This window comes from Diplotaxodon limnothrissa, linkage group LG16, assembly GCF_057381915.1.
Source record: "Diplotaxodon limnothrissa isolate DT_005_m linkage group LG16, D_limnothrissa_male_GT1.1, whole genome shotgun sequence".
NCBI classification, from domain to species: domain Eukaryota; kingdom Metazoa; phylum Chordata; class Actinopteri; order Cichliformes; family Cichlidae; genus Diplotaxodon; species Diplotaxodon limnothrissa.
The window spans coordinates 6,026,384-6,051,586 of record NC_140611.1 but is presented as its reverse complement, the minus strand read 5'-3'; the positions used below and the strand labels follow the sequence as shown (position 1 = coordinate 6,051,586).

The window sequence follows — 25,203 nt, the reverse complement described above, 5'->3', positions numbered from 1 at the left end:
TCGGTTGATATGGGCCACCTGTTGCCATGCTCAAATTTTAAGGCTGTACTGCACACATCACACATTAAAGCATAATTGTACATAATTCAGTACAGTTGCCCACATAATTGTTCATAATTTCTTCTAAAGCGCTGTGAATTTAAGAAAAAAAGAACTAGAACACATCAAGTCTGACTGCAGGTCATTTTTCCTTTTGGTTGATAAAAACAAAAGGAAAAATGTTCTTCCTGAATAGGCTTATTCAGTCATCATCACCGACATTATGCACGCACAAAATGCACTCGTGTGAAAATTAGTCCAGTATGTTGTTTTACACAGTTTCATAGATGTAATATTCATTTGAAACCAGATGACATCAGTGATTAAAAATGGCATAAATCCTTTTCTTTCTTTAATTATCATCAATTCAGCTTAAAAAAAACAGGCAATGTCACACAAAAAATGTCTCTTTTAATATTTCTCTCACCAGTATTCATCTGTGTAACATCTCCCAACTCGATACCGTTAAATCCTTTCACAAACAGCGGCATAGCACCAATTGATTTGGACCAGGGAAGAGCCAGGGGGCAGATTTCCGACCCGGTCCCAGAGTGTCTCGGCCTTGACAGACAGGGGAGGGGACAAATGAGACAGTGTCAATATTGAAACAGGCTAATGGGCTAATGAATGTGGAGAGTTCTGCCTAATGTTCCCAACAGAGCTTCTAGCAAAACCATTAAAGCACTTTTATATGAGTAGACAGGCACAATGCAGTAACTCGATTTATGGGGTACTTTCATGGTCAATTAGGATTGGAGAGAGAGGAGAAAGGCCTGATAGGGGAGGTTAGTGTGTGAGCGTGTGTGCATGTGTTCTTGTGTGCGATATGAGCTTATTAGCTTTAGACAGGGTTACGCCTGTTTTTGTCAATATTTTCCTGAGCTGCACTACTTGTGCCAGTGCGGTCATGCTGTTCACAAATGTGATCAGCAGATAGACTGAACACCCGCACAATAAATTTTCTGACAATCAAAGGTCATAATCCCTGTCATATAAAAGGTAGTCATGTGACGGGGCAGTTTTAAGGATTAATATCAGTAAAAATAGTCACCGGGGAATACTGCAGACCCCGGTATGTCGGACTGGATAATAAAGCCTGACATTATTTTTATGAAATCTGATCTCCCCGTGGAACCATCTTATCACCTTCTTTATTACTTCTTGCACAGCTGGCTGCAGGTGTGACCAAATGTCCTTTAATCTTCAAATATGTCCGGATGATTCGGCCCTCGGGGGTCGTATATAAAATTTTAAAGATCTGACCTGGAGAGATGAGTTGGCCGATTAAATCTCAACGCCAGTAAAAACAAAAATGTGATTATGGATCTAAAAGAAAATGTGTTCTTTGCTCAAAAGTAATCCAGTGCAAGGAGAATAAGTAACAGATCCTATAAAATGCACTTAACAGAAACCATGACAACTGGTTTATAAATTTTCTTAGGGCCGTTGCTTGCAAAAGAAAACAGCAGTGAGGTCTTTCAGAGGAAGCTGCCTCAGCATAATGAAAAAAAAAAAAGAAAACTAAAATTTGGGACACTTCATTTGTGGTGAAAACCTGACCTAAATCTGACTCAACTAAACCTAAACAGCTGCTGTTGGCAGGTGCTAACGTTATGCGGAGCAGCAAAATTAGTTGCCACCAGCTAGCCAGAGAAGTTTGGCTAATCATGGACTAGAAATGGTAAATGGCCTGTATTTGTATAGCGCTTTACTAGTCCCTAAGGACCCCAAAGCACTTTACACAACAAATCATCCACACACAGGTGATGGCAGCTACATTGTAGCCACAGCCACCCTGGGGCGCACTGACAGAGGCGAGGCTGCCGGACACTGGCGCCACCGGGCACTCACACCACCACCAATAGGCAACGGGTGACGAGTGAAGTGTCTTGCCCAAGGACACAACAACCGAGACTGTCCAAGCCGGGACTCGAACCGGCAACCTTCCGATTACAACGCGAACTCCCAACTCTTGAGCCACGATTGCCTAGAAGCAACAAAGTATAAATTTAGACAAATATGTTGTACTGTAGGACCTTATTCCTCTTAGATTGCCCAAGGCACGGTGAACTGAGATAACGTTCTCAAGTGACTTCAGTCATTTACTACTATTCTCCTAAATTTTTGTATAAAAAGAAACAGAGAGTAGAGGAAGCTTGAAAAAAGAAAGTACTCAAATAGACGGTGGTGGTAGCTCAGTGACATGCTGACTGTGTGTGCCCTCAGGTGCTTACGGGACATTAGGTTAATGTGGTTGACTCACTGGAAGTACGCTTTTTGGAGCAGGGCATTGCGGGGGTTACCTAAAACTGGTGATAGTGAGACAGCTCAACAGTTTGCGGCTGGTCACAAAAGCGAACTTGTCACAGCTCGTGTCAAAACAAATCTGCCTGTAGCACAGGAGCTCTACAGTTGAACAGATTTTGAAAGGACACATTACAGCATAGGGCAGTTCTAGACTAAGAATGGGTGTGGTTTAATACTGCGATTGCTTCCATTAGACTAGGAAGCAATAGTAGCTCATGTTAATGCTCTACAGAATTCTGCAGGCAACACCAAGGTGGCTGTGGCGTTTGAGGTGAAGCTGGTAGTAATTGGAAGGTTGGTGGTTCAATCATGGCTGCTCCAGTCTACATGCCAAGATGATATTGGGCAAGTTGCTGAAGCCAAAGGTTGGTCCTGACACATTTGTCAGAGTGTGACTCTTAGTTAGAAAGCACTGTCGTTTGGTGTTGTTTATTAGATCAAATGATTCAAGCCTGAATGGACCGTACATACCTGATTGTCAATACCTGGGGTACCAAAGCTCAAAACAAGCGTCAACAAAAGAGTAAGATCTTTGTCAAGTTTTCGTGAGCGCAACCCACATACTCAACTCTGCTGCTCAACTCACAAATGCATTTTCCTTACAGATGTGGCACCATTTAAGGGCTTCGCAACAGAATAAGATTTATTGACAAGTAAATGACCAAACATATATTTCCTTACTTCTTGTGTTAAGTTTAGTTTCTGTGTACACAGTTGGAATCACAGATTTAGCATATGCAAAACCAAAATTACAAGATCTTAAAATTGATGATTGTATATATTTTTTGTTAGTAGTAGTGACAGCTTCCGTCCCTAAATGTAAATGTATCATCAACATCAGCCCTGACAAATTATGGGAATGGCCAATTCATTAAACCTGAGTACATGGGCACACACCTTTCGGTATTCTGAGTCGTGCACATGCTGCTCTCTGTTTCACGCGCACACAAAGAAACTCTCAAACTATGCATCGTCTCTCTGTTGTGTTACTGCAGTTTTACCTCAGAGAGTTGTTGCAGCAGGCAGTCAGCGGAGGATATTTTTAGTTTGCTGAAAAAGAATCGAGTTGTACAGTTTCCCCCCGCCACCCTCTCTCGCCTTCTCACAATACATTCACAGAAAAAACGTTTGAATGAAACGGTTCATTGGTTTTAACAGCAGCTTAATGGGAAGCCCTAATGACTCAATGAACCCTGCAGGGTGAATCACAACATAGACCTCGGCAGGGGGTTATCGCTGTTCATGTGCCCATTTCAATTTAAAAGTTCATCAAATACAAGAGAAAAAACTGTCCGTATTATTAACGTAAATAATATTATATTGCAAGTTGCAGTCACATGCAACTCTGGATGTTAACAAGATGTCCTGTCTTGTAGCAAACACCAATTAATTGTAGAATATGGACAGAAAAACATGGCGCTGTTGTTAGCTTTTCAGAAAGACTGATGAAATACTTTTTCAGGCTAACAGCAAACATGCTAATGATGAAGCTTTACTGCACAGCCAGCATTGAACACATTACCATTGATTTAGGGTCATGTTTATATCCATATGATTAATTATTGTCCAATATTCATTGCCCTTAAGGTCTGTATATCTTCATTTTCTTAATTACCAGTTGCCGGACCTTCCTTCGATTAGCTATCCAGGATCATCCGTCATTTCATGCTAGGCAGTTAGCATACAGTTAGCATGTACAGTAAGCTGCTGCGTGATTACCTTTCAGTTAACTTCAGAGATTTCCTTGTGTGGGCTCATAGGTTTGGGCCCATGATGTTGCCGCAATCTCAGCAGCTGCAAGCTAATTTTTCAAGAATAACTTGTTGAGTTCAGAAAACATTTTAATGCCATGATGAGAAAAGTAGCTAACTCTTTCACTGACAAAGCTAATTTTCTCAATTGCTGTTAATTTGCAATGTAAATTTACACCAATTTACATTGATGTAAATTGGTGTAAGAAGTGGGGTAAAAGTCAGCAGCTTAAATGTAAATGAATACATTTGTGATGTCCAAACCATATAGTATTTAATCTAACCTTAAACATTATGTTCTTTATATTCACATCATTTTTTGTTCTCCACTGGGAGCTGCGTGAAGCTTCTATCAAAGCACTTTGCATAAGTGACTCTTTAGCTATCACATTTACTCTTTTTAAAGTTCTGGAGTCAATGGCTTTCCTAAAGTCAAGTGTTGCACAATCACTTTCAGGGTGTGGCTCTCAAACTGTAGTGTTAATCAAAGAGAACGACGGCCCTCGGAGAGAAAAACCACTCAGTGCTTCAAGTATCTCAGTTACTGTTTGGCTAATAAAAAGGGTATTTACATGAGAAAAAACATGGGTAAGCTTTATTCAGTGCTTTATTCTCAAATTAAATAGGAGCGGGCTTTAATGATCCCTGTGGGGGAAATCGAGTCACTGTAGCAGAATACTGGAATGAGATGCAGCAAAGACAATAGAATATAAATAAGAATGTCGTTAATGGGGGATTCAGGCATAAATATCTTTCAGTACACGTGCATAACAGAAAAGAGAAAATACTTGTTTAGGGGTTGTTTGAGTTTTTTGTTTTTAAACTTCAGATGCAAAAACACTGAAAGAAACGCGTGGGTTCTTTCAGCTGAACCCACGCCACTTAAAGGCTACACGGCTGTCTCAGTGTGCGTTTGTCTGTGTGTCTATGCATGCATGTGTGCGAATGTAACGTGTGGACAGCTACCCCATAATTTTTCCAGCCTGGACAAATGCCTCATGGTGGAGGACAGGCCGCCCGACATGAGTAATGACCTGCAGACACAGAGAGACAGAGAGAGAGAGCAGCTTCATTAACAGAAAGCACAACAGACAGAGGAACAGATGATTCTGCCACAGATTTCAATCCCTCCATCTTAGCCAATTACTGAAATAGCTAGAACACACACACGCACGCACACACACACTGTCATATACAGACTGAGGGAGACAAAGGGAGACAAAGGCCATAAGCCTGGTTAAGCATTATTAAATTATTTCTCAAATTAAAAGGCTGTACCTGCCCTGTCCTTTTAGAGCTCCCTCTCTCCCTTTTTCCTCTCTCTTTCTGTGTGTGTGTGTGAGATTAAGCTGTTAATTAATTTTATGTCCTTGTATTTAATTACCACGGGCAGTGAAAATGGCGCGTGTGTGAGTGTGTGTGTATTTATTTGAAAGACAACGAGCTGATGAGTGTGTTCTGGTGAGCGTCTGTTATGACAGTTTGGAGTGCAAAAATCCCACACATGCATACATACACATACACACACACACTATATTCTGAGGGCTTTTTTTAACTGTTTAACTTGTGTGTCCACGGCATCATTTTAAGTTACGTCACAACTCAGGTGATGCTGGTTACTGTTGTGAGCTAAACTGAAGGATAATGTGTTTTTTTTTCCTCTCTTGTAAATAAGTGGAGCAATTGTGTAGCAGTGATATCGATGTTGGGGTATATTTGTTACTCTTAGTGTCTTAATGTCGAGCAGTGTGCAGATCTAGACTTAATAACTCAGAGATAACAGCGAGCAGACCACAGCCTAAAGTTACAGTCTTTAAATTGGAGTTGATTGGATATACGATCTGTTTTGGGGTTGTTGTTTTTTTTTGACACCTTCACTGCAGTAAAGCCCATAAATCTCTATAATTTTTATTTAAGTTCTATACAAAAATCCATAAGAGGCTTTTGGCTGTTTTGTTTTTTATTTATTTGTGACTCTGCAGCCAGAGTGCATATGGAAAAACTCAAAAAAAAAGCAATCATACTTAATAATTATCAGTTAAAGTTGAAGGCAGGATTTGCTTTAATGCTTGTAAGTTAAAAAAAAAAAAGAAGTAGAAGAAGAATAATGAGATTCTTCAAATGTTAAGAAATAGGCAGAGGGAGACATAAAGCGGGGGCGAGAACGAGAAACCGGAGAGGCTGAGACGACTAAAGAGAAGTGGAAGACAAGTGGAGCAGGTGACCTTTGCTTTGTGAATGAGAAAGGAAGGAGTGAAATGTGCACGATGAAGAGAGAGCGAGGGAGAGAGAAAGATGGAGTTTATAGAGGTGAGAAGGAGGAGAGGGAGGAGAGGGGGGAGGGACGGGCTGCTCAAAGGCATGAAAAGATGGAGAGAATAGAGGGAAGATGGAATTAGAGGGAGAGAGAGCAGTTACACAGCAGGAGAGTCTGAGTGCTCTCCTCCATCAGAGACCGTTGATTAAAATTTCATTGGCTGAGGCTGGAGGTCAGAGGTGATGCGGTGTGTGTGTGCGTGTGTGCATCTGTGTGTGAGCGCTAAAAGCTTCGAGCCTCCCGCCTTCATGCACTCGCTCACTCCAGCGCTCTCTCTCGCTCTCATTGGCTAATTACATTTCTTTGTCTCGTTCTTTGGAGCTCACTGCTTTTTAATTTCCTCTCAGCTGTTCGAGTCATCTCTTTCGATCTGTCTTATGTTAGATTAAACATGGCCGTTTGCATTACTTGTTTTTGCCACTAGTGACAATATATCTGCACAAACAACAACAGTTTAAAAGCTATAATTTAAACTCTGGCAATATAGAAATGATTTTTTTAAAGCATATTTGAAATTCTGCTCTAGTGGGGCTGTTTACAACTAAAAGATTAAAACCAAAAAAGACAATATACATTCATAGCAATCCCTGACTGACTGAGCCGTGTTTTTCTACCTTAACCTTCGCCCAGACTTTGATCCGAGCGATTTTCACTCATGTCGCCTTGTTCTTCCGTCGGGTCTCGTCTCTATTAACCTCTTTTGTTGAAGCCTCCTCCTGCTTTTCAAATCAGACCCCACAGGACTCTCTGTTTATCGTGCTGCGTTTTCAATCAAGGCGGAGTGAGAGGATAGCTGAATTCACTAACACCACACACAGGTGTTCGCACAAACACAGTCGGCTCTGTCACTGTAGCAGTATTCAGTGGTGTCTTTTTTTTTCTTTGCTCATTAGTGTGTGTGTGTGTGTGTGTGTGTGTGTGTGTGTGTGTGTGTGTGTGTGTGTGTGCTTGGTAGGATGAACCTGAACCCTCTTTTGGACTTACTGCCAGTAATCAGTGGTGTTTGTGGATTTAATGGTGTCTTAAGATGTGAGAGCTGTGTGGGAGGAGCCTCGATCCTTTTTATTCACAGTTCCTAGGCAACTATGCTGCATTAGTATTACAAATTGTGAGATTGGTTATTAATTGATTTATGTGTTATGATTCTAATAAATATATGCAATAAATAAATAAGTTATATACAAAAAGATTCAAGTTGTGCTACCAGAATGAAAGTCTATCCTTCAGCTTTCCCTTTACCAGTAAAGGTAAAGGCTTTCTGCTGCTTTAGTTAAGTAAAAGTGTATGAAATCCCACCCACTGGTATTAAAATAAAGAAATGACTTCAGGTTTTTGTAAGACTTCTTAAAAGTCAGATGGCTTTTGTGTTCTAATATTTTACCTCTGCGGCGCACATGAGATATGTCAGAACGGCGACCTGGTCAATGAGGCTTCACTGCTATTGGAAACAGTTGCAGTGTTGTTATTGGAAGCAGAGGCGTGTGGGAATGGTCACCATCCAGCAGTTTTGGCTCATTACTGCAGCTGGCCAGTGCAGTGCAGGCATGAGGAAACTGGTGTCTCCAAAATGGCAGCTGTCTGTGTGCGTGCTGAGGTGCAGACTGCATTATTTATGCTGCTGTGTTACACTTCGTAGCGCAGTGGTTTGCAATGGTTTTGACCACCTCTGCTCATATAGATTTAGTCTGGGGTTTTTTTTTTAGGAAATTATAAAATTATAAAATCAAACAGTACAAAGTGGCATGCCAGCAGATGTTGTGCTATCCTGACCTCAGCTACATCTGTGACACTGACTGTGAGCCAGGCCTTATCTCCCAGCATCAGTGTTGGACCTCGCTAATGCTCTTGTAACTGAATGGGATCAAATTTGCAGAGCCAGGCTCAGAAATCATGTGGCAGGAGTGAACCTAGAAGAGTTTTGGCTGTTACAGTAGCACGTGAATATGCATGGCATTGTAATTACATCTATGGCCACTTATGTGGGATGTTCAGGTGTCCACGTATTTGATTTATTTATTTATTTGGAGACTTGTATTAGCTGCATGATTAGCATAAAAATAACCAAAACCAGTCACGGCAGATGGCTAACCTCTGGGCCTGATTCTGCCTGAGGTTTCATCCTGTTAAAGGGGAGTTTTTCATTCCCATTGTCACCAAGAGCTTGCTTGCCATGCTTGTTGGGAGTTTCGCCGTAGGCTCTTTACAACCTAAAGGACCTTGAGCTGACTGTTGTTGTGATTTGGCGCTACATAAATAAAATAAAATAGCTGTTTTAGGTGTTCAGATGCACATCGTAACTGTAGCGTGAGGAAAATAGCTTGAAAAGTCAAGCTGTTCCATCCCTCGCCGTTCTCCCCCTCACCTGGGTAGTAATGCTCCTCGTTCAACAATCTTAGACTCCTTGTCGAAGTTTCACATTTTTAAGATTAAAGATTTACTAAATTGCCACACTAAATTAAAAGAAATGATTCTGGAAGGTTGTTGGATGATCTTTTTTGGCCACATCACCACCATCGCCTAGTTATAAACCGTAACTCCGTGCAGACACAGCTGAACGAGCGTCACATCGCTCAAGCTCGGCTTCAGTCTTCAACGAAACATCAAGCACGCATCTACTCTGCCGACACTGAAGCTTTGATATTGCGCACAAGCACTCTCAAGCACGAGGCGTCTCATATTCACACACATCAGTTAAAAGTCATTATGCTCCTCTCACTCTCACAAACATGCACATCCTCTGTGTACACAGTCACATCAGCAAATTAACTGAATAAAGAGCCTCTTTTTGCCTTTTCTTTTGAGTGGCTAATTAGCCATCAGAGCCCGCTGCGTGGAGAGACCGAGATCCATCAAGAGGTAGCGCTTCAAAGAGCAGTTTATGGGAGCCAAAGCACTTTAATTAGGACCTCTTTGTATGAGAAAGTAAAGAGAAAAACATAAATTGAAGCCAAAAGCTGTATAATGTGGAGGGGAATAAACATATTGGAATACACGCGCAGATAAAGAGAGACAGGAACCAACTGAAAGGATCAGACCGGAGAAAGTGTTTTACAGCAACATGAGAGGAAACTGATTCCACAATCCGGAGCGGCAGTAACAGTCTGTGGGGAGGTTTGCACAAGGGTAGCTGTCGCACCACTATATTTATGGTGACTAATGTGAGGAAGCACAGAAAACACTGGGCTATACTGAGACTGAGGCGAGAACAATCATGCAAACCCTGGGTTCTTTTGAACCAGAAGCATTAAAAAAAGAAAACACAGCAAACTTTAAAATGATCACATCACCCAGGTGGTTGCTTTGCATTCACGTACCTGAAGCAGACATTTGGAGTGGATATATTGGCTATACTCAACATGTTTTATATCATTGTGTTTAACTGGGAATTTGTGTGTAAGGATGTAAGAGCTACAAGCAAATACAAGATCCACGTTTCACTGGTGAATCCATCAGGTATGGACACGGTGCAGGAGCTGGAATGTGGACAACTAATATGGCTACTCAGCTTATCACAAGCAGTAATGCCTCTCTTTGACAAAAAGGCTGTTTTTTGTTGTTGTTTTTTAAATTTTTTTACCTAACCTCCACATTCGCGTCATGTGATTCGCAGCATGTTGATCCCCTGCTGACTGAGCTGCTGCTCTGCATTCTGTCTGTCATTAGACAGATGTCTTTACCCTCACAATGGGACCAAAAAAGAAATAAAAAAATACAAGGGTTTTTTAAGAGTTCGGTTGTTATTGCTGTAAGTCTGAGCTTTAAGGAGACTGCTGTCAAACCCTTTGTGTTTTTAGTGCCCCTGCTTTGCCTTAAGAGCTTTTAACTGAGATTCCTTGTATAGCGTGTGCGTGTGTGTGTGTGTGTGTGTGTGTGTGTGTGTGTCGCCTGCTGACATCCGTGATAATAATGGTCACATCATGCCCTCTTTGCTCTCTACTGCTCCATCAAAAAATTTGTTTGGAAAATAAACCGGGCAGATTTGAGAATTTGCAAAACGATGCTTCACTTGACTCGACTAATAGATGATAGAGTGTGTAAAAGATTGTGTGGTCGTGTCACCCACCAACTAGTTAATGACTGGTTGGTACATGTTGTGTATCTTAATCAGTTTCAGTGCTTTATGAAATCTAAAGCCTCGCAGGGCAAAGAGCCTTTCGTATTTGTCGTGGCGTTCAGTCAGCCATTGACCACATGCGAGGCAGATCGTTGTTGGAAGTATCACTTTACAGAATAACATAAATGGCTGCATCTCGCCATTGTCCTAATGGAAATGTTGGTAATAGTCAGATAACCGTGCGCATGTAAACACAGACGGAGCATCTCCTGCTGAATCCACTTTAGTCTGTTTGTTGAGCTGCGTCCTCGATGATCCTTTGTCTGTCAAAAGCTCTTAGCGCTTCCATCCAAAGCCCTCTGCTTTCTGCATTCATTATTAATGGACCTCAGCAGGCTGAGGACACACACAGAGGCAGGACCTGCATATTAGTGCTAGCTTTTTTAGAAGAGATGTTCAATCAGGCACTCAGATACAAAGGGAAAATAGAGGATTCAAGGGGGACAAAGATTGAATTTTTATTTTTTTCCTGATTGTTTTTGTTTCATTCGATCACATGGAGCACATCCACTTGCTGATCTCACTCCAATGCACTGCAGTTGATTTTACAGATAAATAAATTGTAGAATCTCGGAATGGCTTTCAAATAAATTGGTCCGTGCTCACGGCAGCGGCGCCCCCCATATTTGCCCCTAACCTCGTTTGACTTGACTACTTTGAATCTTTCTTCATTTACTTCAATGAAGGAACACTAAAAAAAGCAAAATGAACAGCAGAGCTGCTGCTTCTGGAAGTATTTCTTCCAAATTCACAGAAATACCTGACGATCCTGAATCATTCAACAATGTTTGTAAATTATTGAGGCTCCTTTGCTAATGATAAGAAGCCAATCTGTAGCTCTGCTGTCACATTAGCACATTTACAGTGACGTTTATTACCTGTCGTACTTGTTTGCAAAGCCCTTGCTGCTTGCAGCTGTACTTAAGTAAAGCAATTTGACGTGTATTGTGCATCTTAATGGAATAACTGCTCGCAAGTCAAAATACCTTTGTTTCTCATTCATCTGCTCATTTTTTCTGGATGTTAGCTGCTGATCCGAAACTCCATCCTACAGTGAGTTTTTTTGGTTTTGTCCTGCAAAGGTTTGCTTGTTTTTAACCTTTTTTCTCAGTAAACGAGATTTTCTTCTGCTCCGTGTTGCATTGTTTGCACTGATGATTCAACAAGGAGAGTTTCGTTGTAAAATCCACGCTGTGCTTGTGTGTGTCTGTGTGTGTCTATGTGTGTGTGTGTGTTTGTATGTGTTATTCGATGTGACCTTTCTCCATATGGTGTGGGACTAAGCAGGGAAACAGGAGGTGAGCCCTGCACATGCTATCAGTCTGAGCTGTTAGCCAGCATCCACAGTCATATACACACACACACACACACACACACACACACACACACACACTAATATGCTGCAGGCCCAACATGTCATTGTTACCTGATATTCATGGTGTGTAGGAGAGACAGATGAAGGAGAAGGTCATGTGTGTGATGTCAGAGGCGGCGCGTTCAATGCTGGCCGTGGGTTTGATTGCCGCTCGCTCTTCTTGCACAGCCTCGGGCTCCCTCTACCCTCTGTCCTCCCCACCCACCTCCCACTATCGTCAGCATCGGTCCAGCCCCCACCAGGAGACAAGCAGACCTTTCTATTTTTGATTTCTAGTCCAAGATAAAACAATAGTACAGCATGCTCTCAGAAATCACTGACAGAGGCTGTATTTACAGTATCAAAGCAAGCTAATATTAATGGCTCGGCGGCTGTGTTCCAGGATGATGAATTATGTATGTGTTACACATACAGTACAGCAGCCAAACTTTATTCTGCTGAGACCCGGAGAGGATAACAGTGTTTTAGTGAAAATCTTGCAAAACTTTTCTTTTTATCTCTAGTAATACTTTGCATGTACTCTGCAAGCTTTAAGAGCCTAATCCCTCAGGATGAAGGCATAATCTCCAATAATATTAACAAACACACAAACAAAGAAGCCCATAAATTCAGAGCTCCTCATTTAGATGACCTTTACAACTCGATATCGTCTTAAGCCCGTTGAGTTATAAAATGTTATTAAAATCAACTCAGACAGACTTGTTTTTAATAAAGAAGCAAAAGCACAGAAAAAAAGGTTAAAAAGTAGGACCTGTCATGAAAATATGAAAATATTCTCTCTCCATTCAGTTTTTATCACATGCTGTGTTGTCACATTTGTCAAATCCATGTGGAGATGGAGGGAAAAGGTTTTTTTAAGCATTTCTAAACTCATTTCATACTGTTGAAAGTAAGTCATTGTTTCTTCCAGTTGCTCATGCCAGGATTAGGATTAAACCAGGATTGCACCAAGTTCTCCAGCACCTGCCAGATTCTGTTGTAAAACTTAAAATCTCAGCAACTAAATTCAATCAGAATCCAATCAGAACAACAAAAAACAAGAATGGTAAATTAAGTTTAAATTACCACATTTATTGGTTTGGTCTTTATTTAGAAATTGAAAAATTAAATCCTTTCTCAAAGATCCAAAGCCATCTCAAATAACCTCTTCCATTAAGTTTCAAATCATTGAAGGTGACTAATGTGTCATTTCATTATTTTTTTCTTGTAGAGCTTCCTATCGTTGTAATCATTATTCCAATATCCAAGCATGAGGCTCTTTTATCTCACCATAAAACAGTTGGCAGCCTGAGTTTCGATTTGCTTCCTGATCCATTAGCGGTACCTAATCTTTAAACGGAGATATAACAGACCCTTTAGCGTGCCCTGCTCTGTTGTGTTGCACACAGCAATGAATGAGTTGAACACAAACGCTAACAAAACAAAGCAACTGTCTGGACAAAAGGCTAACAAGAAGGTTTTTTCCTTGCAGCACTGGTAGCTTTACAAAAGTCATTGTTGCAAGATGTTGGTACAAACATGCTTATCATTTTCAAGTTTCTTTATGGAAGCCCCCCCCCCCAACCCCACCCCCTAAGAAATATCTTTGATTTTTATTCAGATGCAAATGTGCATCCTTAAGGGGGGAAAGGGCATTCTTTTAAACAGAAGGAAAAAAAGGGAAAGGAAAGACGGAGAGGAAGTTCAGCTTATCACCACTCAACAGATGTTGTGACTAAATGTGTTGGTTTGTCTCATCACTCAGGCTGAGCGAAGTAAAGCTCCAGAGCCGGCCCGTCTGAATGGATGGAGTCAACCAGCTGCAGCTAAAACACACACACACACACACACACACACATTTATCTAGTAGCTGTAATTTGCTTCAATGACAGAGGTGGAAGGAGCCAGAGGATCAGGATGAGAACTTTGAGGCTGCCAAAGGCCGTTGGCCAAACGCAGGAAATTCATTTTCCAAGAGGAGACATTAAATGCATCATGCAGCAGGACAGACAGTGCCACAGCCAGGTAGCTTTCAGAAAGTGCTGAGTGGACAGAGTGGGGGACTTTTGACATAAAGAAAAAAGATCAAAACATTTTGTTTAGTTCCTGTGAGACCGAAGCAACACAGACATTGAAAACATATTTCTGTCTACTACATGGTTTGAAGCCAGGTTTTCCAACTGTATTTTCTATGAAACACATTGTGATGAGATACAAAAGTAGCTGCATTTATCATATCACAGTCTGGTCTTCTACATATACCAGCGTCCGGGCATCCAGTGTTTACTGTTTCCGAGATAAGCGTCCCATTTTGTGGATGGTGTTCGTAAACTTTTCACCGTTATGAGGAAAATCATTCCAATAGAAGTTAAAGAATAGAGACAAAGATGGAAAGACTAAAAGAAAAGCAAACTCATGACATGCAAATGCAAACCCCTCATGTCAAAGGTCTTTATAGAGAATAAAAGTCCTCAGTGCCTCCAAAATTATGCACATTAATTTAATTTAGTTAATTTACTGCTTGTTACCGCAGTATGATTGAGTCTGAGCTGAAGGGAAGCTACAATTTAGTCCAAATTAGCTTCTGTTGTTTAAAGTTGCGCATTGAAAGATGTGTCACCAATATGAAAAAGTAAAATACAGAGAGCAAAAACATTTGCTCATGAAAACAGGATCAGATTTGACTTTGAGCAGTCACGAAATCCATCCTTAAGTATTTTCAGGATTACATTTCCAAACCAAAAGTGCCTTATTATTGTAAACATGAAAGAATATGATAAGACATCATAAAAATGTAGCTGCTGCTTTGAACTCCTGTGGTCTAACATCTGGTTTGTATCCGTTTCTGTATTCAGTAACATGTACTTCTCAGTGTTTCTCCTTTTACCCTCTTTTTACTCTTTAATGAAGGCTGTTTTTTTTAGCTAACCCCCATATTAGCAGGTGTGTGAGCTTTACTTGTATCTCTTTAGATCATGCACCTCTATAGGTGGTACACATGTCTTTTTTTTCATGCCTGAACATGCAGGCGGGATTTCGGCAGTAAGCTGTGTTGTGGGTCGGAACGTTCAAAGCAACAACAAGATCAATCGAACAGCTTCTCTGAGACCTGAAAAGTGCAGTAGGTAGATTTTTAGCAGAGACAAAACAAGAATCACAGAAAGCATAAAAGTTTTCAAAGGAGAAGTGCAGCCTCGCAGTAGTAAAAGTAGGTTAGTGACTGGAAGGTTTTTGGCTCAGATCCCTTGAGATAATGTGGCAGGTGCCCTTGACCGAGGCACTGAAGGCTGGCAGACCAACAACTGTGGTGATGCTGCCAACAGCAAGTGAACAGTGGTTTTAAAAAAAGTGCAGATGTCTCTGTTGTTGCTTGATAAATAAAGAATTTTAGGATCACTCGCTTATTTTTCCTTATTTTTTCCCCTCCTTGTCTCCATTACTTCCTCTGTGTCATTCTTGGACTTGTCCTCTTGTCATCTGACTTCCCTTCTTTTCCCTGTCTTGCGATATAACGTCCATGGTTGGTTGATTTGGGTGAGCGGGGGTGGGAACAGGAAAGGCTTCCACAGTTCAGGGCTCCAGAGAGCTTGGCCGGGCAGCAGCAATCAATCACAGGCTAAATCCCTCCTCTCTCAGGACGGCCGTGTGCCAGGTAACATGGTCAACAGCTGCAGAGAAATATTAAGCCTACAGCAGGTACCTGAACTTAAACAGACTGGTAAACAAGGTCTCTGAAATGTCTGCAGTTTGGAGAAACGTACTGAGTATAGCAATGTACAAAAAAACAAACAAAAAAAATCACACCAGGCAGTGCGTTGGCTGTTTGTTCAAATATTTGATGCCAAACTTTTTCATGCATGAAAACAATAACTGTCCTTACTTTATGTCAGCAGTAAAAGTACCAGGATAGGCAAAAATCTCAAGGTGGTCAGTTGTGGACACGAGAAAATTTACTTTTTTAAACTCTTAATCACACAAGTGTCATAGAGGTCAGCAGGACTTATTTATGATTTTTCATCTTTAGGAAAGCATTTGAATTTCTTGCCCAGAGTGATTGAGGAGTCACAGTCATGTGAAGCGCACCTCGGAGGGGCTGATTTTTCTGTCTGCTTGTCCCTGTGTTGCTTTGGTACACCGTGAACCTCCGTAAAGCTCCTCTCTTCTTTCCAAAACCCTTTGAGTTTTAGCACTAACGGTAACAGTTACAGTCGTTTAAAGAGCGTTTGTAAAATAGGAAGCTTGTGTTATAATCCTGGATAAACTGTGATAGCCAACTGTTCTTTTTAAAGGTACACAAATATTGACCCTCGGTTTGTGCTTCTCTTGCAGACGTGTCTAGAGTTGGAGCGGTATCTACAGACCGAGCCCAAGCGACTCTCAGAGCTCTTTGACGATGAGCTGGACTGCCTCTTAACGCCAGCGTTTATGCAGGGGGGTGACAGTGATGAAGACCTGATGGACCCCCTCCTTCCCAGCCTCCCTGACCAGCCCAGTCCACCTTCGCTACTTGTGACCCTCCCCAAGGTGCAGGCCAAAATTCTACACGTTCCCAATCCCAACAAGAACCAGACATCAGCTGGGCCTGAAACCCTCACAGGCAAGGAGCAAGTCCTCGGAGGAGTCAGTGCAGCTCAGCTTAGTGCCGCTGTCACTTCCCTAACACCGCCATCATCACCGGAGCTTGGCCGACACCTTATTAAGCCCACACAGACGCTCACTGCAACAGCAGACGGCACATTAACGCTCAAACTGGTGGCAAAGAAGGTGGGATTAGGGGCGGCTAAGCTGGTAGCAGCGCGAGCGTTACCATCCCCACCAGGCCGAGGAGGAGCCCTCAGTGACAGCGAGCAGGGAGGGGTGGGAAGTCTGGCAGGAGACATACCAGAGAACAAGAAGAGAGTCCACCGGTGCCAGTTTAATGGTTGCAGGAAGGTTTACACCAAGAGCTCCCACCTGAAGGCACATCAGAGGACCCACACAGGTAAAACCTTAATTGCATTCCCAGGAATTCAATTCACGATGCCACTAGTGTTTCTGATGAACTTAAAGTTTTCCACGTGGCGTTTTTTCCTGCAGTTTGAAAGCATGCAAGAACTTGTAAAACACAACACTGAAAACATTTTGATCAGTGCACAGAGTGGGCTCAAAGTTGTCACTGTGAAATGCTCCCCATGATTTTAGTAAAGTGCAGCACACAGACGTGGCAACTAAGAAGTTTCGGACAAACGTGCCTGACTGTTTAACTGCCCTCAGTTAGTGAAGCGGAAGAAAAGTACAACTCTGACTGGCAAGGAGGGAAGAGGTGTTGTCTGATGATGTCTGCGGGTTAGAAGCTTCTGATTTTGAATTAAAGACTCTAGCCTGGAGCTGGAAGCTTTGAGTACAGCTTAGCGTGCTGTTTTATGATGTTTCACACTATGATTTGGTTGAGTTTCCGCAGAAATCTGCAAAGAAAACATCTGATGGATTTTTAAAAGAGATTAAAAGCTCTTTTCTTCTTCTTGTGCTTCTCAGATGATCCTCCAGAATTATTCATTTGCTTCTTGATATCACCTCAGTGCCAGAAAGGCCCTGCCTCAGTAATTGCCTGATGATTGATAGACTGGTAGTAAATTACTTTGCGAATTCAGCCGTGTCCAACTGGGTCTGACGTGCAGCTTTAGCTGCTTACTGCAGCTGCCCCATCTGTGACCCTCAAACAGAACACATGCCGGCTAATGCGACCAGGAAGGGGCAGGGAGCTGCGAGTTTTCTGTAGTGAAAGCATGAGGAGACAGGCTTTGGCTTGTTGAAGTAGACTCATAATCAAAGATGGATTTGACTGATGTAGCCTAAGATGAATAAACTTTATATTCCTTGTATTTTACTCTGTAATAATCCATCTGTATAGGTCACAAAGTAAATTATGACAGAGAAGCAGATCCATGTTTCTGAAGGTTATTCAGATTTAAAAGATTTTACCAAGACATTTATCATTAGTCATAACAAATGACAGATAAATAACCGAAATATGGTATTTATGGCTTATAAATACCTGACTCATAACTGGATCATTAAGCTCCAGGGTAGAAACCCATTCAACAAAACTCTCCGCACCTCAGCATCCACTAACCCCACTCTGTGATTTTACATGGCCGAACACTTCATGGCGGAGTTGCTGGCGCTCCTGAGAGCCCCCCATTCTTTCAGAAATGTTTGGAAAAGCGGTCTGCATGCCCAGTTGCTTGATTTTATACACCTCCGGTCAGGGAAGTAATTGGAACACATGAATTCAATGGTTTGGATGGGTGAGTGAATACTTTTGGCAGCATAGTGTATCTCTAGTTTTAGTGACAGGAACCAGTGCACAGTTGATTTTCACATTCTGACAAATCCACTCATCAGTTTCGAGGTAACAAAAAAAAGCCTCCTGGATTTAAAAACTTCTGCCTGAGTGACTCGGGCTGAACCCATCATTTATCTGCAGCATAGGGGATGTGCAGATTTGTACCACCTGAAGGTAGCATTATTCAACTTTAGCTTTAACCACACCATCATTTACTGTAGCGGTTTATGTCCTCCAGTTGTCATCATACAGTGTTAGCAGTTTCACCAGGATCACAGTACGTAGCCTGAAGACCTCGTCTGTATTAATACCGGCAACTTTGGCATCATAAATCCAGCATGTTACAGGCTTATATGATCCCCAGCAACCATTGCATGGCTTTAAGTATAGCATTACATTCCAGGGCAGCACCTGGCATAGCTGGGGGAACCCACCACTGTAGCTTTATTGTAGCTAATCCAGAGTGGAGCTGCTAGTTTTCTGGTGCCCTGACGCGAGCTCGGGTATCTTTAATCTTCTGATTATTCCACAGACGAGTCATGCTAACCAACGATGAGCTTTTAAAGGCAGAATCCTTCACTGTGGGGAAAAAAGACGAAGAGGACACCCTGAAGACACAGTAGCTTCCACACTCTGTATGTGTGTGTGCGCGCGCGTGTGTGTGGCATAAATGTGGGGGTGGTGTATTCCCTCCCGATGTGTTCATTACAAGCGCAGTGCTGTGGTTTAATTAGCTTAATCCTCTTTTTGGGTTATTATAACCATAAATCATTGAACATACATGTAGGGAGGGATTAGCATAGCAGAAACTACAGGGAGGAGCAGCAGTAGAAAGCCTGCACAGTGTCAATACACTTACTGTCACATAGTGCACACCAGAGGCCATTAGAAACATCATTATATTGAGGTCTGTCAGCGGCTATGCTGCACGTGTGCTTCATTTCCTTTTTTTGTAGAAAACGTATTAAAGCGTTCATACTGAAAACAATTTCTCCTTTTTTTCCTTTCTTATACGGAAATGTTCAATTAGGGGTGAACAGAAACATTAATAGATGCAACGGATAGACGCAAATGAATTCACTTAATCTCTAAAGTGCCCAGCCGGCGCTGTTCTGAGTCGCAGCCAGGGTTTGTCTAGTTCTCCACTGTTTTACTTTTCAGTTTCTTGGATGTGGTTGGATCTTTAAAAGAAGTACACAGCTAATTGTATCACTTTGCGCTTCAACACAATATACTTAACTACATATTTGGCAGCCAAGTTAGCGGGATAGTTGGCCAGTTTTGGAAAGAGGCTTTGCCTTTCAAAAGTCTTTGCTGCACATTTTTGAATGAGCACGAGCTCAGTGTGGAGGAGTTTTGTTCTACAGCCAAAAAAGTAAATGAATAAATACATAAGAGCAATAAAATATGAGGATTTGCATGCATCACTTTGCAGCTCGCTGGAATGCTGATTGTCATTATCATCTTATGCCTAGCTTCTGCAGGCAATCAGTCAAAATCCTTCCTAACTTAATTTAGTTACAATTATTAATGCATTGTTTGATTAAACAAAGTAATAAAAGATACATTGGCTGAACCAGTGTAAGCATATATCACTGGTGTCTTTTTTTGTTGTTGTATAAAATAGAGATGCAAACAGCAGTGATGTAGTCAAACTGCAGAAACGCCCGTTTGTCAGCCACAGGCCACATAAGTTCAGCAAGAGAGGAAGAGAAAAGAAAATGGTAGTTAAAGTGAAAATGAATTTCTCAGCAGTCTGCAGCACCTCACTCAGTGTGAGTGATTTAGTGCAAGTTAGCAGGTATGTTGCGCTAACTGAACCTTTCACGGTATCCGAGCGATGCAGCTGCAGCAACAGAAATAGTTAATGAAGCAAATGAATAGCAGCCTTGTTACAGCCATAAAGTGTACAGATAAACTCAGTGTGCAATAAAGTAGCTCCTGGAAGTATTTTTACTGAGGAGGAGAGGAGAACGACAAAAAAACGTAAAGTCGGTATGTAACCTTAAAAGGGGGGGGAGTATATAACCAATTATTATAGAATGGTAAATAAATTAGGAATTATATAAATTGCATTTTACCTTTTCTATTATACCTGTGTAACCAGAGCACAGAATGTCACTGCCAACCAACCACCAGCCACAATATGCAACAAATACCTTTATAAGTGAGCTGTGTCAATAGTGGTGATCCTGAACTGTTTACAGTATTAGAATTTTATGCATTTTTACCAAGATAACATTTTTTATTTTGAAATAGCACAATAGTATAGTTCATGTCGTAAGATTCGGTAAGCATGTAGTTACCTGTGATTATTTGTTGTTTGTAGAATTAGTTATTTCTTGGAAACATTAAGCAATAGAATAAAAGTTTAAATAAAATAAAAATTCACCTCCATCAGTTTTTTATTTTTACAAAACAAAATTAACCAGGGTGACACTTCGGCTGGCCACGTTTCACCCAGACTGGGTCCTGAACTTGTCAACATTTTCAAGTTCATCACAGGCGGGTGTAGGTGACAGTGTGTAAATGCAGAGTCAGACACTCCTCAACAGTCCTATGTCACATGCAGCAGTTCCTCAACAACAAATCAGTAGGTTACAGTTTCATGTAGTGAAGGAGAGGCGTTATTTTCCACTCGGGTCTGTGTGGTTCGGAAACTTCTTTAGCATACTGTTGTAGCTTGCTTGAGTCACTGCATTCGAGAGCAGTGGGACCGCATTAACATTTGTGAAGCTTTCCATGGACATGATGTGCATGTTCAATGAAATCTGCATAACCTCATAATGATGATGCTTGTATTGTGTGACTCAATATTACGTGATGTGAGGTGTATTCTGTCTGTGTTCTGTCATGCAGGTTAAAACACTGGTCACTCCGGTTTAAGTCGAGACCTCCACTCCCCCCCCCCCCCCCCCCCCCACCTCCACCCCCATGAGGTGACACCACAACCTCATGTGGAGTCAGGAGAAGCCCTGCTGTAACCCCTCGACATCCCCATAGAATCAAAACTCCAACCTGTCTCTCTCTCTCACTCTCTCCCTTTTGCTTATTCAGTTTGGGTTGCCAAGCAACTGCATCACACTCTTCCATAATTGGTTGGTGGCTGGTGGATTGTCCATGCCTGTTAATCTCTCTCCGAGTCGCTCTCTCACTCTCTCTTTTTCTCTCTCTCTTTCTTTCACACACACACACACAGACACGCACACACACAGACACACCACTACCCCCCTCCTCTCTTCTCTCTTTCTCTCAGTTGCTAGGTGACTTTATCATGCATCCTTGCCTTGCCGTGCTATAATTGGCTGGCGTCATGGCTGCTGTGGCGTCAGGCCCAAGCTGGCCTTGCTTCATTCCTCTAACACTGTGTGCGTGATATGGTGTGTGTGCGCGTGATATGGTGTGTGTGTGTGTGTGTGTGTGTGTATTTGAGGGGGGTCCTATTGAAGGAAGACGAGGGGCTTGGGCCAATTACAGAAAACGAGTGTGAAACAACAGCCTGTCTGGCACCTGCGGCCCGCACTCATACCCCGTATCACACACACACACACTCAAGCACATACATGTAGGTTGAGATTGTAACATTTCTTCAACAGGCCTACAGGATAAGCTGCCAAGTGCTTTTCTATTCTATGTAGAAAATATTGGTCCCATAGTCAGACCACAGAGGACTCTGAGGAGTGAAGTAGAAGGATTCACACATTCAGATACTGCTGCTGAACATGGGTGGTATTTTGGTTCTTTGCAGAGCTTGAAGTGATCTGCTGTAGAATCACATGTACTCACATATTTTACAGCTGTACCAGAGCTGTAACAAAGACTTATGAACCCCTGAGGGAAATAGAAATATTTACTGGTAAAAGGTATATATATATATATATATATATATATATATATATATATATATATATATATATATATACATATATATATATATATATATATATATATATATATATATATATATATATATATATATATATATATATATATATATACATACATATATACACACCCAGCACGCCCCTGCGGGCGGTTTATCCTTCAAGCTCGGGTCCTCTACCAGAGGCCTGTGAGCTTGAGGGTCCTGCGCAGTATCTTAGCTGTTCCCAGGACTGCGCTCTTCTGTACAGAGATCTCCGATGTTGTTCCCGGGATCTGCTGGAGCCACTCGCCTAGCTTGGGAGTAGGGCTGCTCAATTAATCGAATTTTAATCACGATTACGATCTGGGCTTTCAACGATCATTAAAAATGACTGAGCCGATTATTAGCCCCTCCCTCATTTATCCGCGACACCTTAAAGGCCGGTCCGTGAAAATATTGTCGGGCATAAACCGTCCGTGGCGCAAAAAAGGTTGGAGACCGCTGATTAAGAGGACCCGAGGGAAGCTCGGAAAGGTAAGCAGAAGTTATTTGGAGAGGAGAGTGACTGCCGTTGGTTGAAAAGAGAGGTTAAAAAAAACTTCAGTGGTGTTGCACACTATTTTATATTATTTTTTAAAGTCATTATTCAATACATTGTTATTGTTAACCCTTTAAAGCCGGTCAGAGCAGCACGCTCCGTTTTGTGTAACTATTTTTAAATCCCTGAAGAACCCTGAGCCGTGTAAGCTAGCGCAATAGTTTTTTTTTGCATATGAAACCAGAGGAGTTGTACTTACAACTTATGCCATCAGCTTGTCCTCGGTCACGGTTTCCTTCCACATAAAGCTTTGCAAAAATTGCATAAAAAGCGCTTGCAGCAACAAAAACATAATATTCCAGAAACACGCTTTGCCGATCCGATCAGCTGTTCATAACACTTCCCACAGTGAAACAGACGTCAGCGTGAATTATCGCATGTCCGCCATTTCCTGCCCGAAACCGGAAATGACGTCATTTTCGCGGAAATGTAGTTTTTTTTTTACTTGTAGGCCTTAAAAGCCTATACTGGTCATGTTTGACTTTTCTGAATAGTTTCTGGGATGCTTAGAACTCAAACTGCACTGCTGGAAATAGTTTATTTTGATGCACATGCTGTTTTCTTTGCAAATTTGCATCATAGGATTGTTTTTTCGTTTTTCCTGCAGTATATAAAAATTGGTGTATCTCCAAAATAAAACTATGAAGACACTCAAAATAAATTTCCTGTTGTTGTAAACTATTTTTTGCAACTTTTTTGTATTTAAAGTTTTGAGGGATAAACCTCTTAAATTTCTCCAAGTAGAAATATATGTAAAAAAAACAAAAATGATTTTCAATTTTTTTGTAGTTTATTGCACTTTTTTGCAATTAATGTAGTTACTATGGACTTAATGCATACATATTATTAAAATATGGGCTATAATAGTTGTATAGCAACTTGAAATGCTCCCACAAATGGCACTACAGCATGTAAAAAAAATAATATAAGCTCTGGCGGACTTGGTTCTATAGTAGGTCGTAAGGGTTAAATAAATATCGTCAAATAATCGAGATCTCAATTTCAGTGAAAATAATCGTGATTATCATTTTTGCCATAATCGAGCAGCCCTACTTGGGACTCACCGCACCTAGTGCTCCGATTACCACGGGGACCACTGTCACCTTCACCCTCCACATCCTCTCGAGCTCTTCTCTGAGGAACCGCTACATCGATCACTACGGCCGTCTTATTCTGTTTGTCTACCACCACTATGTCCGGTTGGTTAGCGACCACCATTTTGTCCGTCTGTATCTGGAAGTCCCACAGGATCTTAGCTCAGTCATTCTCCACCACCCTTGGGGGTGTCTCCAATTTTGACCTCGGGACTTCCAGGTTATACTCGGCACAGATGTTCCTGTACACTATGCCTGTCATGATCCTGGGTCCTTTTGACCCAGCGTTTTGTGTTTTCTCTTCGAGATTTTGGTTCTGTTCACCTCTAATTGGTGTTTACCCTGTTCCCCCCCGTGTGTTCCTGTTTTATTGTGAAGGTCTGCGTCTTATGTGAGTGTTTTCAGTTTGCCTCCCTGGTCTCGTCATGTTAATCACTCCCAGCTGTGTCTCCCACCTGTGTGTAATCTCCCTGTGTTCTGAGTGTATTTAAGTTGTATTTTCTGTCTTAGTAATCGCTGGTTCGTCTGTGTTGTTTCCCCTCGGTCTCCCTGCGTCTCCCCGTATGTATTTCTCCGGACCTCCCTGCATCCTCATTCTGGTTTGTCTTATTAGTTTACCCAGTTTAGGTTTCCGGTTTCATGTTTTGTCGCCACCGCTGTTTGTACTTACACCCCTGTCAATAAACACTCACCTGCACCAGAGCTGCTGCCTTTTGGGTCCTTTTCTACATTCCACACGGCTTGCCCCGGCAATCCGTGACAATGCCGACCACTTGGTTATGGCGTTCCATGTATGCCTTGCTTGCTAGCATATTGCACCCTGCTGTTATGTGCTGGATAGTCTCTGGGGCATCTTTACACAGCCTGCACCTGGGGTCTTGCCTGGTGTGATAGACCCCAGCCTCTATGGATCTTGTACTCAGAGCTTGTTCTTGTGCTGCCATGATTAGTGCCTCTGTGCTGTCTTTCAGTCCAGCTTTGTCCAGCCACTGGTAGGATTTCTGGGTATCAGCCACCTCCTCTATCTGCCGGTGGTACATACCGTGCAGGGGCCTGTCCTTCCATGATGGTTCCTCGTCTCCCTCCTCTTTCTTGGGTTTCTGCTGCCTGAGGTATTCACTGAGCACTCAGTCAGTTGGGGCCATCTTCCCAATGTATTCTTGGATGTTCGTTGTCTCATCCTGGACTGTGGTGCTGACACTCACCAGTCCCCGGCCCCCTTCCTTCCACTTAGCGTACAGCCTCAGGGTGCTGGACTTGGGGTGAAACCCTCCATGCATGGTAAGGAGCTTTCTTGTCTTTATGTCAGTGGCTTCTATCTCCTCCTTTGGCCAGCCTATTACCCCAGCAGGGTACCTGATAACGGGCAGGGCGTAGGTGTTGATGGCCCGGATCTTGTTCTTACCATTCAGCTGACTCCTCAGGACTTGCCTGACCCT

General features: G+C 42.1%; 1 protein-coding gene across 1 annotated transcript in view; it reads left to right on the top strand.

The window, feature by feature from the left end:
- klf7b (Kruppel like factor 7b) overlaps positions 1–25,203 on the top strand; it is a 63,760-nt gene that overhangs the window by 24,358 nt on the left and 14,199 nt on the right. The window contains exon 2 of the mRNA XM_085374678.1: positions 16,212–16,863. Within this exon, the coding sequence (XP_085230804.1) occupies positions 16,212–16,863 (652 nt within the window). The remainder of the gene's footprint in view (positions 1–16,211; positions 16,864–25,203) is intronic.